Source organism: Chiloscyllium plagiosum, chromosome 10, assembly GCF_004010195.1.
Source record: "Chiloscyllium plagiosum isolate BGI_BamShark_2017 chromosome 10, ASM401019v2, whole genome shotgun sequence".
Taxonomy (NCBI): domain Eukaryota; kingdom Metazoa; phylum Chordata; class Chondrichthyes; order Orectolobiformes; family Hemiscylliidae; genus Chiloscyllium; species Chiloscyllium plagiosum.
Window position 1 is genome coordinate 86686864 of NC_057719.1, and position 15201 is coordinate 86702064.

The 15201-nt window shown below is 41.9% G+C and overlaps 1 protein-coding gene across 4 annotated transcripts in view; it reads right to left on the reverse strand.

Annotated features, from left to right (window-relative positions):
• Positions 1 to 15201, reverse strand: part of eif2ak4 (eukaryotic translation initiation factor 2 alpha kinase 4) — a 121196-nt gene that overhangs the window by 41955 nt on the left and 64040 nt on the right. For all 4 annotated transcript variants that reach the window (XM_043698267.1, XM_043698270.1, XM_043698269.1 and 1 more), the window contains 5 exons: positions 14146 to 14250; positions 12220 to 12283; positions 10907 to 10986; positions 10050 to 10151; positions 4954 to 5004 (listed from right to left, as the gene is read on the reverse strand). In XM_043698267.1, coding sequence (XP_043554202.1) covers positions 4954 to 5004; positions 10050 to 10151; positions 10907 to 10986; positions 12220 to 12283; positions 14146 to 14250 — 402 coding nt within the window. The remainder of the gene's footprint in view (positions 1 to 4953; positions 5005 to 10049; positions 10152 to 10906; positions 10987 to 12219; positions 12284 to 14145; positions 14251 to 15201) is intronic.

The following is a 15201-nucleotide window of genomic DNA, read 5'->3' on the forward strand; positions in this document are numbered from 1 at the left end:
CCCACCCTCCTCTAGCTTATCTCTCCACGCTTCAGGCTCACTGCCTTTATTCCTGATGAAGGGCTTTTGCCCGAAACGTCGATTTCGAAGCTCCTTGGATGCTGCCTGAAATGCTGTGCTCTTCCAGCACCACTAATCCAGAATCTGGTTTCCAGCATCTGCAGTCATTGTTTTTATCTCTGGTTTGTTGCCCATGCCACGTGCTAGTGAGGTGAGGAATAGGGAGAGAGAGGAGTTGAATATGTGGCTACAGGGGAGGGTTTCAGATACCTGGATAATTGGGGCTCGTTCTTGGGTAGGTGGGACCTCTACAAACAGGATGGTCTACACCTGAACCAGTGGGGTACCAATATCCTGGGCGGGGGAGAGTTGCTAATGCTCTTTGATAGAGTTTAAACCAATTCAGCAGGGGGATGGGAACTTAAATTGTAGCTTCAGTGTCCAGGAGGTTGAGAGTAGTGAGGTCAGAAATGAGGTTGCAAGGTCGCAAGAGCTCACCAGCAAGCAGGAAGGCGGTTTGAAGTGTGTCAACCTCAACACCAGGAGCATCCAGAATAAGGTGGGTGAACTTGCAGCATGGGTTGGTACCTGGGATTTCGATGTTGTAGCCATTTCAAAGACATGGATAGAGTAGGGACAGGAATGGTTGTTGCCGGTTCCGGGATTTAGATGTTTCAGTAAGAACACAGAAGATGGTAAAAGGGGGAGGTGTGGCATTATTAGTCAAGGACAGTATTATAGTGGCAGAACATTTGAGAACTAGTCTACTGAGATACTGAGGTTCGAAACAGGAAAGGGGAGGTCACCTTATTGGCAGTTTTCTATCGGTCTCCGAGTAGTTCCAGAGATGTAGAGGAAAGGATAGCAAAGATAATTCTGGACAGGAGCGAAAGTAACAGGGTAGTTGTTATGGGGGACTAACTTTCCAAATATTGACTGGAAATGCTATACTTAGAGTAGTTTAGATGGGTCAGTTTTTGTCCAATGTGTGCAGGAGGATTTCCTGTAGTCAAGCCAACAAGGAGCGGGGCCACATTGGATTTGGTACTGCAGAATGATCCTGGTCAGGTGTTAGATTTGGAGGTAGGTGAGCACTTTGGTAATAGTGATCACTATTCAGTTACATTTACCTTAGTGATGAAAAGGGCTATGTATATACTGCAGGGCAAGAGTTACAGCTGTGGGAAACACAATTACGATACAATTAGGCAAGATGAAGGATGCATAGGATGGGGAAGGAAACTGCAGCGGATGGGCACAATTGAAATGTGGAGTTATTCAAGGAACAGCTACAGTGTGTCCTTAATAAGTATGTAACCTGTCAGACAGGGAGGAAGTGGTTGAGTGAGGGAGCCGTGGCTTGCTAAAGAAGTGCAAACTCTTGTCAAGAGGAAAAAAGGTTTATATACAGATGAAACGTGAAGGCTCAGTTAGGGTGCTTGAGAGTTACATGTTAGCCATCTCTTTAGGTCTGTCTAGGCTAAGAGGAGCCAGGAGGGGACATGAGAAGTCATTGGTAGGTAGGATCAAGGAAAACCCTAAAAGTGTTCTGTAGGTATATCAGGAATAAAACCATGACTAGAGAAAGATGGGCCAATCAAGGATAGTAGTGGGAAGTTGTGCGTGGAGTCCAAGGAGATAAGGGAAGCGCTAAATGAATATTTTTTTGTCAGTATTTTTTACTGGAAAAACACAATGTGTCAAGGAGATTACTGAGAAACAGGCTACTAGACTAGACAGGATTGAGGTTCATAAGGATGAGTTGTTAGCAATTCTGGAAACTGTGAAAATAGATAAGTCCTGTGGGCCGGATGGGATTCATCAGAGGATTCTCTGGGAAGGCAGGGAGGAAACTGCAGAGCCTTTGGCTTGGATCTTTATGTCATCATTGTCTACAGGAATAGTGCCATAAGACTGGAGGATAGCAAATGTTGTTCCCTTGGTCAAGAAGGGGAGTAGAGACAACGCTGGAAATTGACCGGTGAGCCTTACTTCAGCTTTGGGTAAAGTGTTGCTAAAGGTTATAAGATATAGGATTTATAATCATCTAGAGAGGAATAAGTTGATTAGGGATAGTCAACACAGTTTTGTGAACAGTAGGTCGTGCCTCACAAACCTTACTGAGTTCTTTGAGATGGTGACCAAACAGGTGGATGAGGGTAAAGCAGCTGAAGTGGTGTATGTGAATTTCAATAAGGCGTTTGATCAGGTTCCCCATGGTAGGCTATTGCACAAAATATGGAGAAATGTGATTGAGGACGTTTTAGCGGTTTAGGATCAGAAATTGGCTAGCTGAAAGAAGACAGAGTGTGGTGAGTGATGGGAAATGTTCGTCCTGGAGTTCATTTACTAGTGGTGTACCGCAAGAATCTGTTTTGGGGCCACTGCTGTTTGTTATTTTTATAAATGACCTAGATAAGGGCATTGAAGGATGGGTTAGTAAATTTGCAGATGACACTAAGGTCGATAGAGTTGTGGATAGTGCTGAAATATGTTGCAGGTTACAGAGGGACAGAGATAAGCTGCAGAGGTGGCAAATGGAGTTTAATGCGAAAAAGTGTGAGGTGATTCACTTTGGAAGGAGCAACAGGAATAAAGAGTACTGGGTTAATGGTAAAATTCTTGGTAGTGGAGATGAGCAGAGATATCTTGGTGTCCATGTGCATCGATCCCTGAAAGTTGTCAACCAGGTAGATAGGGCTGTTAGCTTTTATTGGAAGAGGGGTTGGGTTTCAGAGCCACGAGGTCATGCTGCAGCTGTACAAAACTCTGGTGCAGCTACACTTGTAGGAGAAAGTGAGGTCTGCAGATGCTGGAGATGAGAGATGGAAATGTGTTGCTGGAAAAGCGCAGCAGGTCAGGCAGCATCTAGGGAACAGGAGAATCGACGTTTCGGGCATTAGCCCTTCCTGAAGAAGGGCTAATGCCCGAAACGTCGATTCTCCTGTTCCCTAGATGCTGCCTGACCTGCTGTGCTTTTCCAGCAACACATTTCCATCAGCTACACTTGTAGTATTGCATACAGTTCGGGTCACTGCATTATAAGGAGAATGTGGAAGCTTTGGAAAGGATGCAGAGGAGATTTACTAGGATGTTGCCTGGTATGGAGGGAAGTTTTTATGTGAAAAGGCTGAGGGACTTGAGGATGTTTTCGTTAGAGAGGAAAGGTTATGGGGGGATTTAATTGAGGCATAAGATAATCACAGGGTTAGATAAGGTGGACAGCGAGAACGTTTTTCCTTGAATAGTGATGGCTAGCACGAGGGGACATAGTTATAAATTGAGGGGCGATATAGGACAGATGTCAGAGGTAGTTTCTTTACTCAGAGTATTAGGGCATGGAACACACTGCCTGCAGCAGTAGTAGACTTGCCAACCTTAAGGGCATTTAAATGGCCATTGGATAAACATATGGATGAAAATAGAAGTGTAGGTTACAAAGTCTTCCAGACTGGTTCCACAGGTCGGCGTAACATCCAGGGTCGAAGGAACTGCACTGCGCTGTAATGTTCTACGTTATTTTACTAAATTCCTTGTCAATATGGACCACACTTTTAAAGCTTCCAAGTGGAAACGGTTTCTCCACATCTAGCTTTTCCAACATATTGATAATTTTACAGACCTCTTTTAGGTTTCTCTCAGTCTTTGCTTTTCAGCCTCCATAGATTTTTAGATTGGTTTTTCTTTACTTTTTAAGGTATCGACTTAACGTCAGTTCATATTTATGTACATTTAAGTTATTTTGTCACTTAACTGCCCAACTAAAAATGTTGCAGTATTAATTCTTTTTTTATTCATTCACAGGATTTGGGCATCACTGGCCAGGCCAGTACTTATTGCCCATCCCGAATTGCCCAGAGAGCAGTTCAGAGCCATTGCTGTGGCTCTGGAATCTCACATACACCAAACCACATAAGAACTGCAGTTTCCTTCCCTAAAGGACAATTGTGAACCAGATGGGGTTTTCCAGACAATTGACACTGGTTTCATGGTCATTATTAGACTCAATTCTAGATTTTAATTGAATCCGAATTCCATTATCTAACCCAGCTCCTCTGATCATCACTGGAATCTCTAGATTAATAGGCTAGCAATAATACCACTAGATCATTGCCTCTTTATTGACATTATCTTCAAAGTAATTAAACATCCCAAAGCATTCACAACAGCATCATAAAATAAAATATGACATGGAACCACACAAGGATATATTAGGTCAAATGAACAAAACTGCTTTAAACAGGCAGGTTTTAAAGGAATGTCTTAAAGGAGATAAGTAAGGTTTCATGCTGGGAACTGTAGGGAGGAATTGAAGAGCTGAGCACCGAGGCCGCTGAAGGCAATGGTGGAGCAATTGAAGTCAGGGGCCAAATTGGATGATACCTTGACTATCACAAACAGATTACAAAGGCCATGGATGGCGAGCTCAGCATAAGCTATGTACACAAGTTTGTACTGTGTGAAACTGATGGTACTGAATCCAAATCATTAATGCAAATTGTCATTAACAATGGCCCCAGCAAGTAATTGTAAAACACAGCTTTCAACCTGCTTCCAATCTGAATAACTACCTTTTATTTCCACTCTCTATTTCTTATTTTCCATGTCAAATTTCAATCCATGCAAATCCTTGTTATTTGACTCCATATGTCCTAACTTTGGTCATGATTTTTGACCTTGACACTGCACATTGCTGAAACCTTTCCTTTCAGGATGTCAGAGCACAACCGTTTGAAAAGTACCTTACCCTAGCCTTTTGCTAACTCAAGAAAATTGTTTTGAGTGGCACAACAAAATGAGTTGGAGTACTTTGCTGATAAATGGTGAATTTCTGCTTTAGAAATACTCTAGCTCCATTCCTGGAAATAAAAACTGCCCGCTCTACAATCTACGAGCCAAAGACACTCTCTAAATCATAATCGCGCATGGAACTGCAGTAACCAGAGACTGTACCTGTTTTGAACATCTTTCTTCATCAAAATCTTCAGGAAACTCAATTGTTGGCTGCAAGAGGAAAAAGTAACTTCAATTAGAAAATTCCTTCCAGTGTTTCTCTATCAGGTATGTGATATTTCATCCCTAGGTGCACCAATGCAACAAATAAGGTTACACAGGGCTATTCTGAGCTGCCACAAGGTGAGAGAACGATGCAAGGTTCCCTCACATCGCCACTACTCACCACAGCCTGACATTCCAATCAATCCACAAATTGTGCACATTGGCACAATTGGATCAAACTGTACTGTCTTTTCTCTTTCACATTCAAATGCTCCCAACATTTGTTCCCTATGCTCATGACTGTAAAGTTTAGGGTGTGAGCCAATGATGTTTTTGCTTCAAATATTGTGCTGAGGAAAGAGAAGCTAGTGCAAGGTAATGGGTTATCTTTCATTTTCTGACATTCACCAAACCATTGTCACGTCAGATGTCAACCCAAACCTCAGAAGAGCACCAATCAACGTTAGGATGAGAGACAATTTAACACAGTTTTCAATTGAGAGATTGGGTAAATGTTTTAACATGTATTTGACATGCGTCACTATTGCTTCTGTTTTTGATTAAACCCAAAAATCTGAAAGTTTTTTTTTTTAAAAAGTCTACATTGAGAAGTGTTACAGGGAGATAGTCACACTTCAGGTACAGGAAAAAGGTAGCTGGGTTGCAGTCAGGGGACAGAAAGGGAACGGGCAGAAAGTGCAGGGACAGTTCTGGCCATTCCCCTCAATAAGTATACAGCTTTGGATACTGTTGCGGGGGATGACTTACCAGGGGTAAGATGTGAAGTACAGGTCTCTGGCACAGAGACTGTCCCTGTTGCTCAGAAGGGAAATGGAGGGGAAGAGAAGATGAGCAGTGCATTCGTCATCAGGGACTCCATAGTTAGGGGGACAGATAGGAGATTCTGTGAGAATGAGAGAGACTCGCGGTTGGTGTGTTCCCTCCCAGGAGTCAGGGTTCACGATGTCTTGGATCGTGTTTTCGGGATCCTTAAGGGGGAGGGGGAGCAGTCCAAAGTCATGGCCCACATAGGCACCAGTGAAATAGGTAGGAAAAGGGATGGGGATTTTAGGCAGAAATTCAGGGAGCTTAGTGCTAGAACAAACAGAGTTATCATCTCTGGATTGTTACTTGTACCATGTGCTGTCAAGGCCTGGAGCTGGGCGAGAAAGGGGTTGGCTACAGGGATGGTGCAGGAGTGAGGGATTCAGATATCTGGATAATTGGGGCTCATTCTGGGGTAGGTGGGACATCTACACCTGAACCAGAGGGGTACCCAACATCCTGTGGGAAAATTTGCTAGTGCTCTTTGGGAGGGTTTAAACCAATTCAGCAGGGGGATGGAAATCTGAATCGTAGCTCCTGTGTACAAGAGGTTGAGAGTAGTGAGGTCATAAATGAGGTTTCAAGGTTGCAGGAGTATACTGGCAGGCAGGAAAGTGGTTTGAGATGTGTCTACTTCAACACCAGGAGCATCCAGAACATGGTGGTGAAGGGGCAGCATGGTGGCTCAGTGGTTAGCACCGCTGCCAACAGTGCCAGGGACCTAGGTTCAATTCTTTCCTCGGGAAATTGTCTGTGTGGAGTTTGCACAGTCTCCCTGTGTCTGCATGGGTTTCCTCCGGGTGCTCCAGTTTCCTCCCACAATCCAAAGATGTGCAGGTCAGGTCAGTTGGCCATGCTAAACTGCCCATAGTATTAGGTGCATTAGTCAGGGGTAAATATCAGGTAGGGGAATGGGTCTGAGTGGGTTACTCATCGGAGGGTTGGTATAGACTTGTTGGGCTGAAGAGCCTGCTTCCATACTGTAGGGAATCTAATCTAATCTAATTTAAACTTGCAGCATGGGAAGATACCTGAGACTTTGATGTTGTGGCCTTTTCGGAGACATGGATCGAGCAGGGACAGGAATGGTTGTTGCAGGTTCTCGGGTTTAGATGTTTCAGTAAGAACAGGGAAGGTAGTAAAAGAGGGGGAGGTGTGACACTGTTAGTCAAGGATAGTATTACATGGCACAAATAATGTTTGTTGAGGAACTCGTCTACTGAGGTACTATGGACTGAGGTTGGATACAGAAAAGGAGAGGTCACCTTGTTGAGAGTTTTCTATAGGCCTCTGAAAAATTCCAGAGATGTAGAGGAAAGGATTTAAAGGATGATTCTGGATAGGAGCGAAAGTAACAGGATAGTTATTATGGGGGACTTTAGCTTTCCAAATATTGACTGAAAATACTATAGTTCCGAGTACTTTGTGTGGGTCAGTTTTTGTCCAATGTGTGCAGGAGGGCTTCCTAACACAGTATGTAGATGGGCCAACAAGAGGTGAGGCCACACTCAATTTGGTACTGGGTAATGAACCCAGCCAGGTGTTAGATTTGGAGGTAGGGGAGTACTTGGGTGATAGTGACCACAATTTGGTTACCTTTACTTTGGCAATGGAAAGGGGATAGGTAGATACCATAGGGCAAGATTTATAGTTGGGAAAAAGACAATTCTGATGTGATTAGGCAAGATTTAGGATGCATAGGATGGGGAAAGAAAATGCAGGAAATGGGCATTAGAAATGGAGCTTATTCAAGGAACAGCTACTCCTATCCGAGGATTCTCTGGGAAGACAGGGAGGATATTGCGGAGCCCTTTGGCTTGGATCTTTATGTCGTCATTGTCTACAGGAATAGTGCCAGAAGACTGGAAGACTGTTGTCCCCTTGTTCAAGAAGGGGAGTAGAGACAACCCTAGAAATCTTTGTCCAGTGAGCCTTACTTCGGATGTGAGTAAAGTGCTGGAAAGGATTATAAGAGATAGGAATAATTTGATTAGGGATAGTCAAAATGGTTTTGTGAGCAGTAGTCGTGCCTCACATGCATTACTGAGTTCTTTGGGAAGGTGACCAAACAGGTGGATGACGGTAAAGCGATTGCTGTGGTATATGTGAATTTCAGTAAAGGGTTGATCAGGTTCCCCATGGTCGGCTATTGCATAAAATATGGAGAAATGTGATTGAGGGTGATTTAGCGGTTTGGATCAGAAATTGGCTAGCTGAAAGAAGATAGAGAGTGGTGATTGATGAGGAAACGTTCATCCTGGACTTCAGTTACTAGTGAGAGGTGTACTGCAAGGATCTGTTTTGGGTCCACTGCCAAGTGTAAATTTGCGGATGACACTAAAGTAGGTGGAGTTGTGGACCATGCTGAAGGATGTTGCAGGTTACAGAGGAACACATAAGCTGCAGAGCTGGCTGAGAGATGGCAAATGGAGTTTAATGCGAAAAGTGTGAGGTGATTCACTTTGGAAGGAGTAATAGGAATGCAGAGTACTGAGCTGATGGTAAGATTCTTGGTAGCGTGGATGAGCAGAGAGAGCTCTGTGTCCATGTACATAGATCCCTGAAAGCTGCCACTCAGGTTGACAGGGCTGTTAAAAGGCATACGGTGTGTTGGCTTTTATTGGTAGAGGTACTAGTTTCAGAGCCACGAGGTCATGTTGTAGCTATACAAAACTCTCTTGCGGATGCAATTTAAGTTTTGCGTACAGTTCTGGTCACCGCATTATAGGAAGGATGTGGAAACATTGAAAAGGATTCAGAGGAGGTTTACCAGGATGTTGCCTGGTATAGAGAGAAGGTCTTATGAAGAAATGCTGGTGTACTCGAGGCTAGTTTCATTAGAGAGAAGGTGATCAAGAGGTGACTTAATAGGGACATACAAGATCATCAGAGGGTTAGATAGGGTGGACAGTGAGAGCCTTTTTCCTAGGATGGCGATGGCTAGCACGAGGGGACATAGATTTAAATTGAGGGGCAATAGATATAGGACAGATGTCAGAGATAGTTTCCTTATCCAGTGGGTAATAGGGGTGTGGAACGTACTGCCTGCAACAGTAGTAGACTTGTGAACTTTAAGGCCATTTAAATGGTCATTGGATAAACATATGGATCATAGTGTAGGTTAGATGGGCTTCAGATTGTTGTATCGACCTGTGAAACCAAGGAGGGCCAAAGAGCCTGTACTGCACTGTAATGTTCTATTTTCTAAATTTACACAAAGCATCCGTAGGTTTCAAAATTCCACATTCAATGGATTACTGTCCAAGTGTGTTTTTGGTACACAAAAACAATCAGAAAACAACAAACTGCATTTACACAGGGCCCTCAATATAATAAAATGACACAAGGTCCATCACAAGAGCATTCAGAAATAAAGTATGACACTAAGCCGCATAAGAGAAAGTGAGGTCTGAAGATGCTGGAGATCAGAGTCGAGAGTACGTTGCTGGAAAAGCACAGCAGGTCAGGCAGCATCAGATGAGCAAGAGAATCGAGGTTTCGGGCCAGAGCACTTCTCCGGCCTGAAATGTCGATTCTCCTGCTTCTCTGATGCTGCATGATCTGCTGTGCTTTTCCAGCAACACAGTCTCGACTAAGCCACATATCACCATCTTAGGGGCTTGGTCAAAGAGGTAGCTTTTAACAGTATCTTAGAGGAAATAGAGATAGAGAGGCTTAGAAAGGAAGTTCAAGACCTTGGCAGCTCAAGGCACAACCATCAAAGGTGGAACGATTAAAATTAGAGACCAAAAGTAAAAAAGATGTGCAGGTTAGGTGAATTAGCCATGTTAAATTGCCCATAGTGTTCAGTGATGTGTAGGGGAATGCATTAGTCAGGGGAAATGTAGAGTAATAGGGTAAGGGAATGGGCCTGAGTGGGATACTCTTCGGAAGGTCGGTGTAAACTTGTTGGGCCGAATAGTCCGCTTCCACATTGTTGGGATTCTACGATAGAAAAGCATAAAAAATCTCAAGGATTAAAAAAAAGACTAAGCGTAAACAATTCACAATATTTAAAATGGTGCAATTCCTTTGGCTCCTGCACTGCATATAATGGAGGCAGGCAAGATTTCCTGCCACTCAACCTAGCGTTGTAATTTGGACACACATACAGAAATTAAAAACACAACTTAGTTATTTCTCGGAGGCAGAAATGAATTTATTGATGATGACTATGAATTGAATTCCAATACATTTCTGTTAAGGGTCACTGTGCCAATACTTACCATACGTAATTTGCTGAGAACAGATATCCTTTCAGATGTTGTGTCCATGGGATGATATGACATCTCAAAGAAAATAATTCCCAAACTGAACAGATCCACTTTCTGGAAGAATGGTAGTAAATAAGCTATGGTTTCATGAAGTAACACACAAGCACACATTTTCGTTTGTAGTCACATATGATGCCGATAAAGCAGTGGCATAGGCAGGGAATTATCATCACTACTTATTACACAGTGCAAATCTTAACATTTATTCACAGATTTTCTTTCAAAATTAATAGTTGTATGAAGCCAACAGGTTCACGACAGGTTTAAATAAACTTGTCGCTAGACATTTGCTATAATGCAATTTTTTTTAAAATTCATCAGTAGCTGGGATCACATCGGCAACAAAACACAGTTCAAGGAGTGAAATTTCACCACTTATCAAACATTGATGGTTTAGGATTTTCCACTGTGAACATTCCTGGTGACAGTGACACTTACCTCAGCAGCAATTCAAGCAGTTACCAGTGTGTCAAACTAACCTCATCAGGACCAGTTAAATAGCAAACATTTATGATCTTAAAAATAAATACCTCAGCACCATGTACATTTTCTAATCAATGTTTTCAGAGCTGTTACGACACACAGGAACAGATGGGACTTGAATCCGGGCCTCCTGACTCAGAGGCAGGGACACTACTGAGGCACCACAGGAGTCTTCACTTCAGGATTATATGATAAACAGAGATGCACTACAGATATGATACTTAAAGAATGAGTGATTTACAAGTAGACAAGCAGCTGACCAGTGCCAATATGTAAGTCTGGCATTTATTATTTTTGCTCATGATTAAAAAATCACAACAGATTACCTGATTGTAGGAGGCTTTCGTGTTACCCTGTACTTCAGGGCTCACGTACAAAGCAGTGCCAACCATTCCAGTCAGATTCCCTGTAATTGAAACAAAAACTGATCTGTAACCTTCAGTGACTCATATTGATCCCAGGAACTGTCACCTCTCAAACAGAGATTCACAGCTTGAATGAAGGATTTGGACCGTTTGGATTCCATCCTTTTTCCTGTAGATGAGATCTGGAATGTTTTATTTGAATGTGTAAATTTTCTGGACTTATTTGGTGATATTGGATGAGGAACTATTCACACCAGAGGAAATCTTGCTTTTTAAGCAGTGGTGAACCACCAGAACACACAACCACTTGGTTTGACCTAAAGGGCAACAATTCTGACAGTAAAACACCTCTTCATTTCCACATTAGGTTTTCAGTAACATACAATTACTCAACATGATTTTATTCATTCTTGAGATGTGGGCACTGCTGGCTAGGCCAGTATTTCTTGCCCATTCCTAATTGACCAGAGGCAGTTAAGAGCCACCACATTTCTGTGGGTCTGGGGTCAGATGTAGGTCAGATTGGGTAAGGATGGCAGTTTCTTTTCCTAAAGGACATTAGTGAACCAGATATAGCTTTCTCGATAATCAATACTGGTTTCATGGTCATTATTAGACACTTAATTTCAGATTTTATTGAAGTCAAATTCCACCCTTTGCCTTGGCAGGATCCAAATTAGAGTCTCCAGAACACTACCTCGATCTCGGAATTAAAAGCCTAGTGATAGTACCACTTGGTCATCACTTCTCCCAACGTAAACAATATCACAATACTCTTTAAAGAGGGGTCAACTAGATTACCAACCATCGTATTCAAAAACGATGAAGATATGATATTTTGTTTTGAAAAGGTTCATGTTAAGATTATGCACCCATATCTTGGAATACAATTTGAATTCACAAGATACAAGGAGGCAAAAATACTTCCAACTCAATTAAACTGACACTTTAAAATGCATCTCAGGCAAATGGAAATATTGAGGGGGCAACCTAATAGATAAGTGACACACTCAAAATGTCAAAATGAACAAAATTAGCATTATTTGGTTGATATTGGGGGTCAAATACCTGGCCTTGCAGGGCTGTGACTTGCCCACACAGCCTAGTTCAATTGGATTAAAATTTCCTGCAAGTCTAATCATCAAGTAATTGGACCTTTCCATGGTCTACCTGAATCCTATCCTTAAATTAATTATGTAGGAGCTGGACTATAAACCGTTTTAACCCAACCTCCACGTCACACAGTCATACCCTGATTCGGGAAACAGCCTCACCTGCTGGGTCAGATTTGATCAAATGAATGGATCCACTGCCTTCTGTTTCCTGTCTGTCACCTGCCTGTGGGAAAGAATATTTTAAAACCAAGAATTGTGCTTTTGGTTTCTGAAGATAGGCACACTAGGGAAAAAAAAGTAAATAAACTATCATGCAAACATACAAATTATAAGCAGGAGTAGACCATTTGCTCCAGTACTTAGTGAGATCACAGCTTATCTAGTTGAGGCCACAAATCAACATCCCATAGTACGAGATTACTCTCTTGGCACCTGTATCTAACTAAAAAGCAGAAGTTGCTGGAGAAACTCAACAAGTTTGGCAGCATCTGTGGAGAAAAAAAGATTTCCAGCATTTGCAGTTCTTTGTACAAATTGTGCATCGCACTCTTGAAAATTTTAATTCAACCAGCATCCACAGTCTTTTGGGGAATTCTAATCCAGATTTTCACTACCCTTTATGTGACTAAGTGCTTCCTGCTTTTATTTCTGCATAGTCTAGCTCTAAGATTGTCTCCTTGGTCTGGATTCTCACCACTACAGGTTTCCTGGAGCAACCTTAACAAATCTCTTTGTCATTGTCTGTGCTTCCTAAAATCACAGGAGTACAAGTTTAGGCATCATGTTCTCTTTTCCACTTACAAGTCAGCTAAGATTCTTGGTTACCATGGAGATGTCAGATTATCGGGGATATGCAGGAACGTAAAGTTGAGGTTAAGATCAAATCAGATTTTATTGAATGGCTGAGCAGATTTGAAGGGTCAAGTGACCTACCCTTATTCCTTGTTTATATGTACTGATTGGTAATGAACAAAATGCAGCAGAGGCAGGTCTTATCACAAAAACCCAAATTTTACAAAGGTTAGAAAAATCAAGAAGGGAAGTAGGTCAGTATCTTTTCACCAAAGACATAAAAAATTAGTAACAAAGTTTCTGGGAAAGCTAACAAAATGGATAATTTAAACATCCTCTAAAAGTATGGAAAGTTTCCAGAAAGTGAGGATGAAGAGGGGATTGTTGAGAAGATTGGTAACAGCAGCTTGATCAGTCAGAAAAGAATGAGCTGATTTGGCCAACAGCAGTTTCCTCTAACTAAACATTATTTTCCACAGTTCTGTATTGAAGCATGACTTTTAGAGTGATGCCTATTTAAGCGATCAACATGCGAATACCCAGAAGTTGTCACTAAGCATAGGTTCTCTATACCGAGATCGATCTTTATTGTATGTCTTAGTTCAGCTTACTGGAAGATCCTATGGCTTTTTTAAACAGAATCCACGTACCTCACTTGTATTTGTGTTATGTTTAGTAAGTAAAAGAACATTATTAGAGTCTAGAATAAGTGGGAGGTCTTAGCTCGTAGAAATCTCTTAGCTAACCTAGTCATCAGTTCCTAAAGCTGGCAGTTGAGGGGGAAACTGATCCCTCCCACCTGATGAGGGGCTTTTTTACAATCTGACAACACATTGACAATGAAACCTGTTTCACATCTATCAGAGGAATAAAAGCAATTGTCAGGTATTTGGCAAGGGATTACAAAGTAATTTTGAAAGCTCAGTCTCCTCGATGTCCTGAATTTGAATATTTTAAAACTGAAAAAAGAATTCCTTGATTACAAAGTATAAATATCGTGTGCACACGCAGGATAAGCACATTCCTCAAAACGTACACAGAGCAAACAATAATCATTCCCAAACACTGACATAACTGCAACACACCAAGCATTGTACACAAAAAGGGCTTCCATCTTAGGTAAAAACACTCCTGATGAAGGGCTTTTGCCCGAAACGTTGATTTTCCTGCTCCTCGGATGCTGCCTAACCTGCTGTGCTTTTCCAGCACCAGTCTAAACTAGACCTGGGCTTCCATCTTAGTCTATCCATGTGAGATGCATAATGTTTACTTCCTTTTCTCGTCACTTCTTACCGGATTAGCCAGATGATCTGTGGCTAAGCCAAAATCTCCTATTTTCACGTGATCATTGGAATCCAAAAATATATTAACAGGTTTCAGATCTCGATGAATCATGCCCTGAAATGACAATGAACAGAACAGCTGGTCAGGACAAGGTAAATCCATAGGCTCATTAGCAAGGACTGGAACATGTGACTCCTCACTCCCAAGTCAAAAATCAAACTGGATTCAGGCAAAGAAAGTCTGGTTCCACCTTTTCCTTTCCCTCTCACCCACTAAGATGTAATCTTTTCAATTTCATATTTTTTTTAAAACCAGTACGCTCTCCTTTTTGTTTCCCATTCCCACACAACCCCCATCTCCACCCTCTAAATTTCAGAATTTGAATATTGATAGTGGACAAGTAATTTATACTTTCATCATCAAATCTGGCTGTATCACATAATGCACCATACGGTCCTGTTCTCTCTCTCTCCCAAAGTGTCCACTGTTCCAGAATCACAGAATATAACAATAACCGTAGCCTCTCTTCCTCACTGTAAACCTTTCTATTCAATCCCTCTTCTCTGTCCTGACCACCCTCACCTCCAACACAAGTGTAAAGGGCTCATGGAAATTTCTTGCATTCATACAACATAATTCCCTGATCCACCAAGTTCCAATCATGTTCTCTCCCAAAGTCATGATTTGGAGATGCCGGTGTTGGACTGGGGTGTACAAAGTTAAAAATCACACAACACCAGGTTATAGTCTAACAGGTTTAATTGGAAGCACTAGCTTTCAGAGCACCGCTCCTTCATCAGATCATTGTGGTGTACACAATTGTAAGACACAGAATTTATAGCAAAAGTTTACAGTGTGATGTAACTGAAATTATACATTGAAAAATACCTTGATTGTTTGATAAGTCTCTCATCTGTTAGAATGGCCATCATAGTTTCACTTCTTTCATGTGTAAATCACAAAATGTTTTTTTTAAAAAGTTACACTCTCAGGTTAACTGTAACAATTGGTGTCAGCGCAAATAAGATGTTGAGATGTTGAAGGTGTTAGTCCCCTGTGTTCCCT